This window comes from Pseudochaenichthys georgianus, unplaced genomic scaffold (assembly GCF_902827115.2).
Source record: "Pseudochaenichthys georgianus unplaced genomic scaffold, fPseGeo1.2 scaffold_224_arrow_ctg1, whole genome shotgun sequence".
Taxonomy (NCBI): Eukaryota; Metazoa; Chordata; class Actinopteri; order Perciformes; family Channichthyidae; genus Pseudochaenichthys; species Pseudochaenichthys georgianus.
Window position 1 is genome coordinate 242,892 of NW_027262877.1, and position 15,219 is coordinate 258,110.

A 15,219-nucleotide genomic window follows, 5' to 3' on the forward strand; every position below is an offset into this window, starting at 1 on the left:
GAAGTGGTAAGTGTAGTTTGAAAAGTTGCAGCTCAAAGCTGGAGAAGTTGTTCGACGGAGTTTGATGGCAGTTAAAGCTGGATTTAAAGACCGACGCCAGCCCTCCACCTCTACCGGTGATCCGCGGGGTGCTGATGAATGAACAGTCAGGTGGTAGAAGCTCCGAAAAAGCTGTTAACTCACCAGCACGAATCCACGTCTCCGTCAGAAACATAAAGTCCAAATCCCGGGATTTAAAAAAAGTCATTAAGCAGGAAAGTCTTGTTAGCTAGCGATCTAGCATTGATGAGTGCCAGGCGGAGAGTAAGCTCCTCTCTTCCCGGTTTTTGAGTAAAATCCAGTGGGCGAAGGTGTCTGTGATCCACGCCACCGCTGCGTATCCGCCTGGGGAAATTAGCCTGCTCCGGTAGGCTCACTGAGCGGCCATCCGGAAAGACGTGGAGGAGCCATCTCTGCCTAGTCATCGGGGCAGCCTAGCATCCACTGCTATTGAGGCCAGGGGCCTTTCCACGTAGAGAAAGCAGGTAAGCCCTGATCCTTACGGCTTCTCCGCCCAGCTTTCCCCTTCGTCTTGGGCGCTTCCTCTGGGGGATGGCATATACCTGGCGGCGCAGGTATGTCGGTATGCTTGAAAGAAGTGGAGGAGGAGGATTCGAGGTTGGCTCTCCCAAACATTGCTCTAATACCCCCTCCTGAAACGCTTTGATTTCCATAAGCGACTGGCGGTCGTAAACTAGTAGAACAGAGACATTTTGACAAAAAACACAAAAACAATAAAACTACTAGAACTAATAAAAGGCCGAACAGGCCTGGGAGACGTCTCGCCGTGCACACTGCTGGCGCCATCTTCCTGTGCTTTAAAGAGTATGCCAGTATCATGAAATTATTCAGTGCGGGCCCTTCGGTTCGGGACACGTGTGTACCGCACGAATATAACGTTAAACGACAAAATTGAGAACGTGAATAACTTTTTTGGAAGTAATCTCAGGTGCTGCGTCGCAGTGTTCGAGTAGCATGTTCCTGCAGCCCATGCTCCGGGCGGGGCTGCAGGAACGCAGCGTTCAGTGCAATTTCAACGCGCCATAGAGCGACTAAGTCATTTCATTGGACGAGAGGCATACTATGAGAGCTGGTGACAGGGATGCGTTCAAATTTAACCAGTCATTTTAGGAACTGTCGAAATGGCAAACGCAGATAAAGTTGAGCTCGAAAATGTTAAATAAATTAAAATCATTCACAGTTAAGAATTAGATATGAATTATTAATGCTGTAAATTACCTTTAATATGTCAAACTATATTAAAATGTGTTACCTTTTTATAGAAGTGATTATAATGTTATGCCAATATTTTCCTATGGTAAAGTTTAGTTTTGCACTTTTATTTTGGTAGCAATAAGATCGGGACTCTTATTTTGAAGGAACTTCTTACCGGAAGTGAATGGACAACATTCCTCTTTGCTTTTCGTTCGGGTTCATCTTGCGCTTTATCAGTTTAATCACTTTGAACATTCGTTTGAGATGTTGACGGGTTGGCCGAACTTTTTACCCCACAGTCAAACAACTTACTTTGCTTCGCCATTTTTCATAAAAACAAACACACGGCGCACGCGAGTAAACGTGCATCACTTTCTGGCTCCGTAATCACACCAATGCACGTGCAACTTAAGTATCAGGTTCCGACTGGTCACAACAATAATTAAATATCACTCTTAATACAACAAATAATTAACATTAATCTATTTTGGGGTTCACTTTTAGCTGTTTGCTGTCCTTATTTATTTATGTTAAAAACTGCCACTGATGGCAACAAAAGGCCAAGAAGTTTTTTTCTGAATGGTTGCCAATGGCAACCGTTACTGCCGAGCCCTGCTCCGGTTTGGGAACATTTTGGTTTTGCAGTTACGTACAAGGATGACGGACAAAGACAGGTGGACCGAACCAAAGCTGTTTGTCGGCATTGTTCAACTAACATTGGTTACGCGGCTAGCAATACATCAAACTTGCACACTCATTTGAAAAGGCATCAGCGAACGTGAATATCACCGGTACCAAAAGAAAAAAGACTGAAGTGGAAACCCAACTCCCCCTAGCATTTAAGCCTCCACCACTCGCCAAAAGTTCAGACCGAGCCAAAGCTATTACAAACGCCAAATATCCTTATGTTGCCATGGTAGCAAAGCGCTACCTGGCTGTATCTGCTACCTCTGTCCCTAGAGAGGGTGTTCTCCACAGCAGGAAACATTGTTAGTGCCAGCAGATCTGCCCTTTTGGCAAGCAATGTGGACAAGTTCATCTTTCTTTAAACAAACGTGAAAATACAATGACAAGCAAGTCCTAATGTCAAACTGGCTGCTTAGGTACTAGTACAGTAAACGTCTCAAATATCTTTATTAAAATATTTTGTTATTTGAAATAAAATGAAGGACATTCACAGTTAATGTAATTAGATATAAATTATGAATGCCATACATATTGCATACATTCAGTCAATATTTCTTCAGCATGTGTGATGGCTGTCCAACAGAAGTTACATCCATTTCTCACTTATTCTGACAATGCACTTAACCCAATAAAATGACCCAACAAAAGGAGTTGCTCAATAATAGTGAAGTCACGTTGTAATCACAATAACTCGTCTCTCTCGAGTTTTCTTTTTGAGCTTTGCTAAAAGCCACTGTGTCAAGTGTCCATCTTGGGTTGCCGCCCGGAGTTGTCCAATATGGCGGACCATCTCGCACATGCGCACTGCAGATGGGGCAGGGCTGCAGATCGGGTCGTGACACACATTGAAGATGACGTCATGGCTCCGCCTACACTGCGTTACTATAGTTACTGCCCCAGTTCCTAAACTGTATTGGAAACGCAGCATAAAGTGAGCCTGGCCTACCAAGGCCTAACTATACCGTACTAAGCCGTGCGAGGCCCTGCAGTGGAAATGCGTTCCAAACAGTTACTCAACTAAAAAACTACTTGTTCAATGATTTTACCTAGAAATGGGAGGTTTGATATGGGCCTGTAAATGGTCATTACTGAAGCGTCTAGATTATTCTTTTTTAAGAGCGGTTTAATGACTGCAGTTTTCAGAGCCTGTGGAAAAACACCTGAGTGAAGAGACTTGTTTACTATTACCTCATTCACACCAACGCAACTCCGGTTCAAGCTCCGTGCTAGAGCTTTTCAGGTTCAGAACCGGTTCTTCGGTTTAGCTCTGGCTCTTTTCACACCGCCCAGAGTCCGACTGGTGCTGCGTCATCGTTTGCGTCATGACGTAACCGTTTGCGTGCCTGCTTCATAAAGCCAAACCGCGCGGAAACCCCTCACAGCTCACACCGACAACAACAACAACAATGGCCGATTGTGCTCCAGCTTCCTCTGTACCTCTTCAGAAGACCAGGTAGCTGGTCTCTTCAGTGGACCACTGCTGTTTGTTAAGTTTCTCCATCGTTGTGTACAAACTGGATAAAACGCTGGCTTTTTGTTGTTCAGGAGTTGATCCCGCCTCGACGTAAGCGTGACGTATGCGGTGCTTTTGCTCTGGCTGGACATTTTTGGTGCTTGAAAACGAACCGGATTCCGGAGCTAAGAGGCTGATCCGCTGCGGTGTGAACAGGAAAACCCGGTGCTTTTCAAGCTCCAGCTCCGAACCGGCCCTGAAAACACCGTTGGTGTGAATGAGGTATATGTGAAGTAGATCTGAGGCCATGCAAGGAAAAACATCTTTGAAAACCCCTGTTGGGATGATATCAAGGCAGCAGGAGGAGGACTTCAGAAGTTGAATAATGTCCTCCAGGTTTCTATCATTAATCTGATGGAACTGTGTCATGGTGTCTGAATTGATGTTAGGTGGACACGGAGACAACACATCTGCTGTACCTGATGCAGAGGCACTGACTGCTGGTCTGGTGTTCTGAGTGGGGTATACTGACACTGGGGGGTTAGTTAGTCTGTCCACGGTAGCATTGTTTTTGGTAATGATGTCGGAGAAGAAAGACTGTCGTCCAATTTACAATTCCAAATGATAAAAGCCAAGTCTCTCTTTATAGATTTCAAAGTGAACCTGGAGATTTGTTTTTCTCCACCTGCGTTCAGCTTTTCGACACTCTCTTTTTTCTGCTCTCACGGTCATGGCCTTTCTCCATGGAGATCTTTTCTTCCCAGTCACTTCCTTTACCTTAGTTGGAGCAATGGCATCTATAACATTTAAATGATCTACTAGCTCATTTACTGAGATGTTAGCAGGGCCAGTGTGGAAGAAACATCCCGAGTAAACATTTCCCTCGTGTTTTCAGTTAAATATCGCTTTGTGGTTACCTCTTTTTGAACATTTGTGTGAACAGAAATAGAGCTCTCAAAGGAATGGTCAGAGAGCGCAACATCAGTCACCACAACCTCAGAGATATTCAGACCCTTTGAGATCATCAAGTCCAGAGTGTGCCCCTTGTTGTGCGTGGGCTCCGTCACATGCTGAGTCAGTCCATTGATTTGATCTATTTAAAACAAGGGACAGTGTTCATTAAGCAACATATTAAAAACATGTAAAAGTACTCGATTAGCCAACAGGCTAGTTTTCACCGATAGTCCCTTTGCCAGACGGTGATTGACGTTTTGAGTGCTTGTTTATACAGTGATTCCAGTGGCCTTAGAGCTGCAGAGTGAGCATCAGACCAGCTGATCAGACAGTAGCTGATGTGGGAGAGGACCATGGAGTGAAGGTATAGCTTAGCTGCTGCAGATGATAGCACGTTTCTAATGTATCTGTAATTTGACCGATTGGACTTTACTTTATTGCAGACCTTTTTGATATGGGTTTTGAATTGAGGTTTGTGTCAATATGTACTCCTAAGTACTTGTACTCCGAGACAACCTGAAGTCTCCTTCCAGAAAAGAAAACATCTTGCTCTGTTATAATGCTGTGGCCCTTGGAGAAGAACATACACACTGTCTTTGAGACATTTGGTTGCAAACAGTTATTGTTAAGCCAGGATGTAATATTCTCCAACACATCAGTGACCTTGGTAGCAGCCTCTTCTGCGGTTCTGCCATGAGTAAAAACAACTGTATCATCAGCATACATCACATTCTCCACACACAGAAGGCAGATCATTTATGTACATACTTGTTACGTCCCCCTCTAGGGTAACCAACATACACCAGAATGGAATTGGTAATAATTATAAATGGGTTTATTTTAAATAGCAGAGGTAAACAAAATGGCAGGCATGCAGCCTGGAACAAACAAATGTGTCACAGGTTGAATAATAACCAAACAAAGGGAGGACTCTAACAAAAGGAGTCTACTTGCATACAAGGAAATAAACACTATTGCACTAAATAAGAAACTAAACTAAACCTCACTTTAAAAGTGGTACAACTAACACAAATAATCTATACAAAAACACAGCTAAACTAAAGGCAACAGTCACAAAATCCTAAGCTACTCTAAACCACTCTAACCTCTAACTAAGCTACTCTACTAACACACAATATCACACGGAGATGGGCACACAAGTTCAGGTCTAAGGACCAAGTAGCGTCTGTCCCACATCAGAGCCTCCAGAGTGATGATTGTCCCCAGGCTTTGAAGTCATCTCCAGCAGGTGCGCTGCGATTGGAGTGCGTCGGGCCCGGAGTGCTCCAATCACAACCCTCAGGGGGCGGACCAGGAGGTGGCAGCCAATGACGTCAGGGCAATCGCACTGCTCATTTACATACAACATAGGTTAACACAATAAAGACGACCCGGAAGGCAGCAGCCGTAACAACACTAAACAGGATTGGGCCCAATACAGAGCCCTGTGGTACTCCAGTTGACAAACATAGTGCACTAGACTTATGGTTCTCAATTTGAACACATTGGGAGCGGGATGAAAGATACGAATTAAAGAGGTTGGTGAATTCTATAGAAACATTTAAGTTGAGTATTTTTTGCAATAAGATGTTGTGAATAACAGTGTCAAAAGCTTTCCGTAAGTCAAGGAACACGGCCTCCACAACCCCACCCCTGTCCATTGATGCCTTAACTTTCTCCATGAAGAAGCATGTTGCTGTTTCTGTTGAGTGATTAGCCCTGAATCCAAATTGCATTGGATGCAGTGGAAAGGAGCTGTTGTTGAGATGATTGATGATTTGTTTGGCAATCAATTTCTCAAATACCTTGGATGCTATGGGTAAGATACTGATGGGCCTATAGTTGGATGTCATGAGAGGGTCCCCACCATAGCTATCAAGAACACAAAACAGTTCTTTAGCCCCTCTGTCCTGGGGGTTGTCAACATGAATGTTAAAATCACCAACAATGACTAGACGGTCAAAGTCAAAACACACTATAGACAGCAGTTCAGTAAAGTCATCAAAAGAAGCTAAAAGAAGCTGAGAGCACAGCTGAACTCCCGCAGCCCTGGGGGCCCTACATTGGTTGTGATGGCAGATGACAGGGTTTGGTCAAGTTGCTCTCTCCTGGTGAGGAAAGCGGCATACCAGTAAATCAGGTATGGATTTACTTCCATTTTGGCCATTCTTGACACCAAGATGTCTGCTTGTATTGTGTTGCTGCTGAGAAGTCTAGGAAGAGGGCTCTTGCATAGGTGTGGCGTTTATCTAAATGTTTAGTGATGATGTGAACCAGAGCAGCAGCAGTACCACCCCCTTGCTTATAGGCACATTGGTATGGATCAAGTATGTCTTGTCCGTCACAATAGGTTTAGCTGAAGAGGTCATTCCTGTCACGGTTCTCATGGTGTCCCACACTTTTTTGGGGTCTTTGGCTTTAAAAGCATTTCCCAAAAGCTCTCTGTGTGTTTTGATTCCCTCAATTTGACTTTCAGTTCTCTCTCTGTCTGTTCAAGTGCTCCGTAGTCTTTGTTTTATGTCCTTAGTCACATATGATGTATTACTTTCTTTTCTGGTTCCCTTGAGTTTGGTCTTATCCACTGGTATCATATTCACAACATTATGATCAGAGGTCAGTATTGGTGTCTGTCTTTAGACACATAGGCTCCTTTATCATTAACAAAGCATTTGTCCAGGATAGTGTCTTTCCTGCTGTGATCCCTAACACACTGCTGGAACCCAGGTAACAGTCTCCAGGCGACATTGCTTCATGTCCCGAGCACTATTGCCGGTGCATCGGGGTGGCTGAGTTGCAGCTCGTGAACAGTGTCCTCTGCCGCTGGGAGGCACGTAAACAACAAACTGTAAAATACACCCGAATTCTCGAGGCAGATAAAAGGGTCTTGACGTCATGCCGAGAATTTCTACGTTGGGATTGCAGGTTTTACATTTGACTGAGTATGATCGGCACCACAGATCATTAATATACACACAAATACCGCCTCCTCTGGTTTTCCCCGAGTTCGCATCCCTATCTGCTCGAACAAGGGCGAGTCCGGGTCCTTCAGAGAGAGATTCAGGCATCGTAGATTGGAGCCAACTTTCCGTGAAACATAATCAAGAGGCCTCGAGAAATTCATGACAGGACCTTGTGTGTCCTTAGTGTGTCCACGTTGTTGCTCAATGAGCGCAGGTTTGTGAGAATGATGGATGGAAGTGGTGGCCGGCTGAATCTCCGCCGTATTCTGAACGCCTCCCTTCCTTCCTCGTCTCTTTTTCCTGGTGTTTCTAAGCGGCTCCCGAGGGATTTCATCCAATAACGAAGAGCACAGATGGCTTGGTGTATTCGTAGGAGGCCGATCGCATTGTAGCTCTAGCATAGCCTCGCGGCTGTAGCAGCGCAGAGGCCGGGGCTCCTCGCCATACCTGTCCGTGCTGTCACTCAGGTGTGTCTTGGAAAGTTGAATGGCCAGACATGGTCTGCAGAAGGCCAATGTAATCCCCAGGATCAAAAGCATGGTCTCTCAAAATGACGTTTCATACAGACACAACAAAGTTTAGACAAAAAAACAAAACCCAAGAGGAACGGAGCACACTGAGACTCGCAGTGACAGGATGCCGTCTCCCTCTGTCTCCTGTATACCAGAGGTGGGAGTAAGTCATATGAGAATGGGGCTCTGAAGTGTGTGTGTGTGTGTGTGTGTGTGTGTGTGTGTGTGTGTGTGTGTGTGTGTGTGTGTGTGTGTGTGTGTGTGTGTGTGTGTGTGTGTGTGTGTGTGTGTGTGTGTGTGTGTGTGTGTGTGTGTGTGTGTGTGTGTGTGTGTGTGTGTGTGTGTGTGTGTGTGTGTGTGTGTGTGTGTGTGTGTGTGTGTGTGTGTGTGTGTGTGTGTGTGTGTGTGTGTGTGTGTGTGTGTGTGTGTGTGTGTGTGTGTGTGTGTGTGTGTGTGTGTGTGTGTGTGTGTGTGGCAGCCTGCGGTCGCTCGTTAGCTGTTCTAATGAAGGGAAACACAGTGAAGGCACATCTCTTTGGAGGGTTTCTTCTATGAAGCAGCTGTGGGCAGCAGATACTGTGAGAGTCAGACATGAATACATAGGTCAAGGCAGACTGGTTCACAGACTCTCCTGTTTTGCCGATCCGGTGCTTGAACAAATAACTCTACACCCCTGGCCGAAATGTCCCTAAAATGAAGTCCGAGTTTGAAATATATCTCAAATAATGTATGTATTTCCCCACATAAACATAACGGTCTGCAATGAAACGGCCGTCTCCTGGGCGCTCCACTTCCTACTTTCTCCTGCGAACAAGAAGATACTTTCTCTCTCTTTTTTTTCTTTCATTGCCCTCTAGGTGCTTCGTACAATACAATACAAATGCAAATATTCTATTTTAAAAAGTAAAGTCCTTTCGAGTCATCTGTCTCAAGCCTAAGTCTCAGGTCATGAATACCAAGTCAAAGTCAAGTCGAGTCTTTTATCAATGTTAGTCAAGCAAGTCTCAAGTAAAAAAATAGGCAAGTCATGTGACTCGAGTCAAGTCATGTGACTCGAGTCCCCCACCTCTGGTATATACTTTGGTTAGAATATTGCTGTATTACTGTATCAAATATAATAAAGACAAACAGTTGATAGGTAGTATTTTGTTAACTCAAGGTTTATATTAAGTGAGTTTTTATTGTGTTAACTTGTGTATTTATGCTTTTTAGATTGACTTTCTCTCTTTCTCTGTCCGTCTGTTCTAGAAACCGAAAGGAAGAGAGAGACGTCACAGCTGTCAGCAATGTGACAAATCCTTTACAACATCTGGAAATTTAAAGCGCCACCTGCATATTCACACAGGAGAAAAACCGTACAGCTGTGAAGAGTGTGGGACAACTTTCACTAGATCAGGTGATCTCAAAACACATCAACGTATTCACACCGGAGAAAAACCTTACAGCTGTGAAGAGTGTGGGACAACTTTCACTAGATCAGATGCTCTCAAAACACATCACCGTATTCATACTGGAGAAAAACCTTACAGCTGTGAAGAGTGTGGGACAACTTTCACTACATCAAGTAATCTCAAAACACATCAACGTATTCACACGGGAGAAAAACCTTACAGCTGTGAAGAGTGTGGGACAACTTTCACTACATCAAGTCATCTCAAAAGACATAAACGTATTCACACTGGAGAAAATACTTACAGCTGTGAAGAGTGTGGGACAACTTTCAGTCAATCATGTGATCTCAAAACACATCAACGTATTCACACTGGAGAAAAACCTTACTGGTGTGAAGAGTGTGGGAAAACGTTCACTCAATCAGGTGCTCTCAAATCACATCAACGTATTCACACTGGAGAAAAACCTTACTGGTGTGAAGAGTGTGGGAAAACGTTCACTCAATCAGGTGCTCTCAAAACACATCAACGTATTCACACTGGAGAAAAACCTTACAGCTGTGAAGAGTGTGGGACAACTTTCACTACATCAGGTGCTCTAGAATCACATCACCGTATTCACACTGGAGAAAAACCGTACTGGTGTGAAGAGTGTGGGAAAACGTTCACTCAATCTGGTGCTCTCAAATCACATCTTCGTGTTCACTCAGGAGAAAAACCGTACAGGTGTGAAGATTGTGGGAAAACTTTCACTAGATCAGGTCATCTCAAAACACATCACCGTATTCACACTGGAGAAAAACCGTACTGGTGTGAAGAGTGTGGGAAAACGTTCACTCAATCAGGTACTCTCAAATCACATCTTCGTGTTCACTCAGGAGAAAAACCATAGTGGTTTTAAGAGTGTCGGAGCCGCAATTAAGCATATTTTGTTTTTTTCACAGTTTACAAGAAACAATTCCCATCTATAGAGTGGCGAAGTCACCCCCCCATCTACTTCCGCATCCATTTTCGAAAAATAATGTATTTATGTCAATGGATAGAGAAAACGTATCTTTCGATCCCGTTTGAATAGTGCCATGAATTACACATATGATGTTTGTCAATCTTAAAAAATAATTTCCATGTCAAAAAAGTCACAGTTCGTCGTAAAACTGTTGAAATATAAGACTATGAAAAATACGCAACTACAAAGATTACTAATCCCAGAGTTGCGTAAGTTATGTCACAATTGTTTTCCTCCACTAAGAGATAGCTAAGATCAGCGCCATATAGATATAATCTATCTATATGGCGCTGGATAAGATAAGATAACTTTAACAAGATGCCTATGTACTTAGTACCAGGTTGTTATCATACCAGCAATGGGTCTTGCTCGTTCTTTCGCTTCCCGTCTGATGAAAGGACCAGGAGTGACTGGATCAAGTTAGCTACCTAGCTAGTAGCTAGCACGTTAGTTAGCATTACAGCCGTGTCATTTTTATTAGCCTTAACATGAAGTAACATCAAGTAACCCAACATGTTAAACAGTAAGAGTAGTAGTCATATTTTGTGAACCCTTTGAGGAGTACTGTCACCGGTGTGATCATTCTATAATACACACACAAACAAATGTGTTATCAGTTTTACGACACATTTTTTTTTTTTTACTTGCAAAATTATCTTTTAAATTGACAAACATCATATGTGTAATTTGTGGCACAATTCAAACGGGATCGAGTGTAGGAGCCGCAATTAAGCATATTTAGTTTTTTTCACAGTTTACAATAAACAATTCCCATCTATTGGCCTTGTGTTGGGTAATCCTTTTTTCCATTACAGATCCCATCCCAACAGCGCCATCTGTTGACGTAACGTCAGAATTGACAGGCATAATGTTCACTGTTCCTTTGAGTTTTGTTTTCTGTCCGTCTGCGTGCTGTTTTATTGCTTTACATACCACGGTTTAAGTACACTGTGTCAATAGTTGTAGTATGAGCATCGTCTGGGCTGGCCGTCTGGTAGAATCGGTATGCTCTTCCTCCTGGGTCCACTTCCTCTCCTGTCACCTATGACCCCTTTTATACACCCCACCACCAAGTGTTCAAAATAACATTCAGGGTGTCCGCGGGGTCTTAAAAAGTATTAAAAGTTGATAAATCAATTTAGCGAAAATTAAGGCTATTAAAAAATATTAAACGGCATTTTCCAAGGTATTAAGAAGGTCCACAGCAACAACAACATGAAACACCCTTTCATTTACTGCAACGACATGTCGGGAAACCCCCTCAAGGTATCAGGCTAAGAGGCTCAGATACCTCATTCACACCAACGGTGTTTCAGGGCCAACACATATCGACCCTAAATATAGTCTATATTAAGAACGAGAAAAGTCTTAACATATATATCGTTTTTTGTAGACAAATATGTGAGGGTGATGATGATCAGAGCATCGTCCTATGTGCCGGGCTTAGCCCCGGACAGCCCCAGCCCAATTGAACCCCTGGGTGTTTGTGAGGGAGCTCCTATATGGCATTACCCCGCTGAAACTCACCAAAGTTTAATATATTTCATAGTTCAAAGTTTTGTCAATTGTTTTGTTAATTGGTCAAATACTGGTTTCTACTGGTTTCTGAGGAGTTCTACTGGAATGAAAGAGCACCGAAGCAGCAAAGCAGCATGCTGCATTCACCCTAAAATGGCTCCTACAAAGAGTGTGGGAAAACCTTTGTTTAAAGTCTTCACCTTAAAGTCCATGAGCGAGTTTCACTGTTCATTATCTGCTTCATGTATCTGGAACATATTTACGATGTTTTCAGTTTGATTCTATTCTCTTGTTGAAATGATCAGACTACCACAAATAAAATGGCCTTAGAAACAGACCAGCCTGCCCTCCTACAAAACACGACCAAAGAGGTCGATTGTTTAAGCCCCTTAGATTACGACCCATAGCCACGTTTTAAAGTGTGGTCGTGTGAGAAACAACATGCTCCCGTTTATTCACAAATAACCCTCTCTGGAAAATCCTACATTGTGGAATAGTTTGGCATTAAAATGCTTTGTGATTAGATTTCTGGAGAGAAGTGTATATTGTACTCTTAGAATCCACGTCCAGTGGATGTGTAGGATCTACAGTGTGATAGATATCACGAAGATGATCTGAGGTCTCGCCAGGATAACGTGTGCAGCTTCCATGTAAAGTTAGCGTGGGTGAAAACAGTTTTTCCGGTCTCGAAGTTTTCACAATAAGACCGGATATATTCCCCTCACTGTCAAATGAGTACACGGCAGGGTTTCCGCTAGGATTTCTTCTCGCCGGTCAAATGTCCGGGCAGAATTTATTTTACCGGACTAATTTGAAACTTACCGGTCATATTTCAATAATAATAATAAGAGTTGTGTAGCAGAGTTTCCGTAAGAAGGTAATTTACCGGACTATGAGCAGATATGCTTCAGTTTAAAACTCAGTTCACGGGGCTCATTTTCATATTGCTTCAGTTTATAATCGTAACAGATCGAAACATTCAGATTCATTTTTCAATAAATGATTCCACAAACAACAAACAACATAATTATTACATTCAAACAAACTACTTGTAGTAGATAACGTACATTATTCAGAAGTTTACATCAACTTTGAATAATAACACGGGAGAGTCTCTCGCTCGCTCGCTCTCTCTCGCTCTCTCTCTCGACAGCCCGTCAGTTTCTCATGCAGCTCCAGCAGCTCGCTAAACAGAGGGCGGGGCTTCAGGTGATTATGCAGAGCTGCGTGTCTCGGTCAGACTCAGCAGCTGATCTGATCTCTCTCGCGCGTCCGGTTACACTTCACTCGCGTTTATGTCCATATCGATCAGATCCACTCTCCTGATCGGCCTTTATAGACAGCACCGATCAAACTATTAAGAGGGAATATCGGCCGATAATGACCGGCGGCCGATCGATCGGAGCCTCCTCCCTAATTATTACCAGACATTTTGACCGGCAGGTTTTGAATTTACCGGTTTTTTATACATTTTACCAGCTAAAAACCGGTAATTACCGGCTAACGGAAACCCTGGTACACAGTGATATCTGCAATACTCATGCACTCACAAACATCAGTGTATCCTTGTTCATTACACAACACTGATTGGTTTAAATGGTGTGCAATGCTTTTGTGTTTTTAACCTTCGATTCAGAGAAACAAATAGGAGGTTTGACACTACAGTTTCCGAAGGCACTACACTACCCAGAATCCCCAGCTATCGTTTGGGACTACAACATCCGCCTTGCTTTACAAGTGATTAGTCATCAAGCCCTGTGATTGGATGTTGGAGTGGCAGTGCGGCAAGGTTACGCTGAGCTCAACAGCTCTTTGAAATGGAATGGAGCCACGGCAGGCTTTCCAAACTGGAATGGGACAGCACATGTTGCAAATATGGCAGAATCCATCGATCATCTTAAGATAGATACTTTATTGATCCCAAGCTGGGAAATGTTTTTGTTACAGCAGCATGCTACTTTGTTCTACTCCACTTCGATTCAGAGGTTAACCTGGTGTCTTCAAATGAAAGAGTCAACGCTGATGATCATAAAGCGCTGCTGGCAGAGTCTCTAATTTGCATGTGAACTTTTCAACTCGTCTGCAGAGGGATGTGAACGAGAGGAGAGTTAGAGAGGGAATGAAGAGTTTGCATCTGTTGACTATCTTTATAACTTCCATCCTCGAATCCCACTGAATCGTTTGCTAGCTAAAAAGCTCAAGTTTGCTTTCAACAAAGTAAGGATATTTTTATAATATATTTTATAGTAAGGACAATTTGGAGGAATTGAAAGACTTATATGGGTGTGTCAGAACCAACTTGTGGCCCCACGCAAAGTTATATGATGAGGCCCTCTGTGTCAACCCGTGACTTCACATGGAGGCTGCCGCGTACCTCAGATCATCTTCCTAATATCTATAGAACTATAGATCCTACACATCGACTGGACGTGGATTCTAAAAGTACAATCTACACTTCTCGCTAGGAATCTAATCAGAAAGCGTTTTAATGCCAAACTATCCTACAGTTTAGGATTTTCCAGAGAGGGTTATTTGTGAATAAACGTCCATCTGTGACGTTTTCATTCAACGGGAGCAGCACGTATTAAGCGCCTGAACAATCGGCATAACTGGTCGTATGAGTTGGAGGACTTGTTGAAACAGACTCGTCACCCTGCATAGTTGTTGTGTTTTGCAGCATATTATAAACATCCCCTTATCTTCAAATACCCAGGTTGTGTAGTGATGTATTTGAGGTGTACTGTCCACATCGCAGACCTGAAGTCGTGCAGTCGATGGATGCGAAGTGTACAGGACCTTGGTCTCTGAGACTCCAAAAAGCCTTTCTCGCCTACCTGTCCACTTTGCAGACCTGAGATCCTGCAGTCATTTCTCAAAGATGGTGTGGCATACAGGGAGGTGCAGTCTCCTGATGGGATAGACTGTATTATAATGGACACTGGAGGAAGTGACCATTATCCAGTGCTTCCTAGAGTGAATAATAATGTATAGATGCAGGAAGGAGGTGAGATAACCAGGTGGTGCTTTGCTAAAGCTGATTGGGGGAATGTAGGATATGGTGTGAGGAGTCGGTACACCTGCTAACATCAGAGGGAAGCACAGAGGTCATCACAAGCCACATAACGCAACATATACTATAGAAGGCAGGTATGTGAGGAAGGACACTTGAGAGAGAGCATGGAGAGAGTTGTGTTCTACCATTGGCAGAGGAGTAACACCAGGTGATGTCTGGTCCATGTTTCAGCAGATGAGTGGGGAAAGGAATCCATTAGAATGCCAGCTTTGGCTGATGGGGAGAGGCTGGCAGTGACGGATAAAGAGAAGGCAGGTATGTGAGGAAGGACACTTGAGAGAGAGCATGGAGAGAGTTGTGTTCTACCATTGGCAGAGGAGTAACACCAGGTGATGTCTGGTCCATGTTTCAGCAGATGAGTGGGGAAAGGAATCCATTAGAATGCCAGCTTTGGTTGATGGGGAGAGGCTG

The 15,219-nt window shown here is 43.6% G+C and overlaps 1 protein-coding gene across 1 annotated transcript in view; it reads left to right on the forward strand.

Moving 5' to 3' along the window:
- LOC117441976 (zinc finger protein 721-like) overlaps nucleotides 1-15,219 on the forward strand; it is a 243,453-nt gene that overhangs the window by 181,743 nt on the left and 46,491 nt on the right. Inside the window, exon 6 of the mRNA XM_071202319.1 lies at nucleotides 9,098-10,021. Coding sequence (XP_071058420.1) covers nucleotides 9,098-10,021 — 924 coding nt within the window. The remainder of the gene's footprint in view (nucleotides 1-9,097; nucleotides 10,022-15,219) is intronic.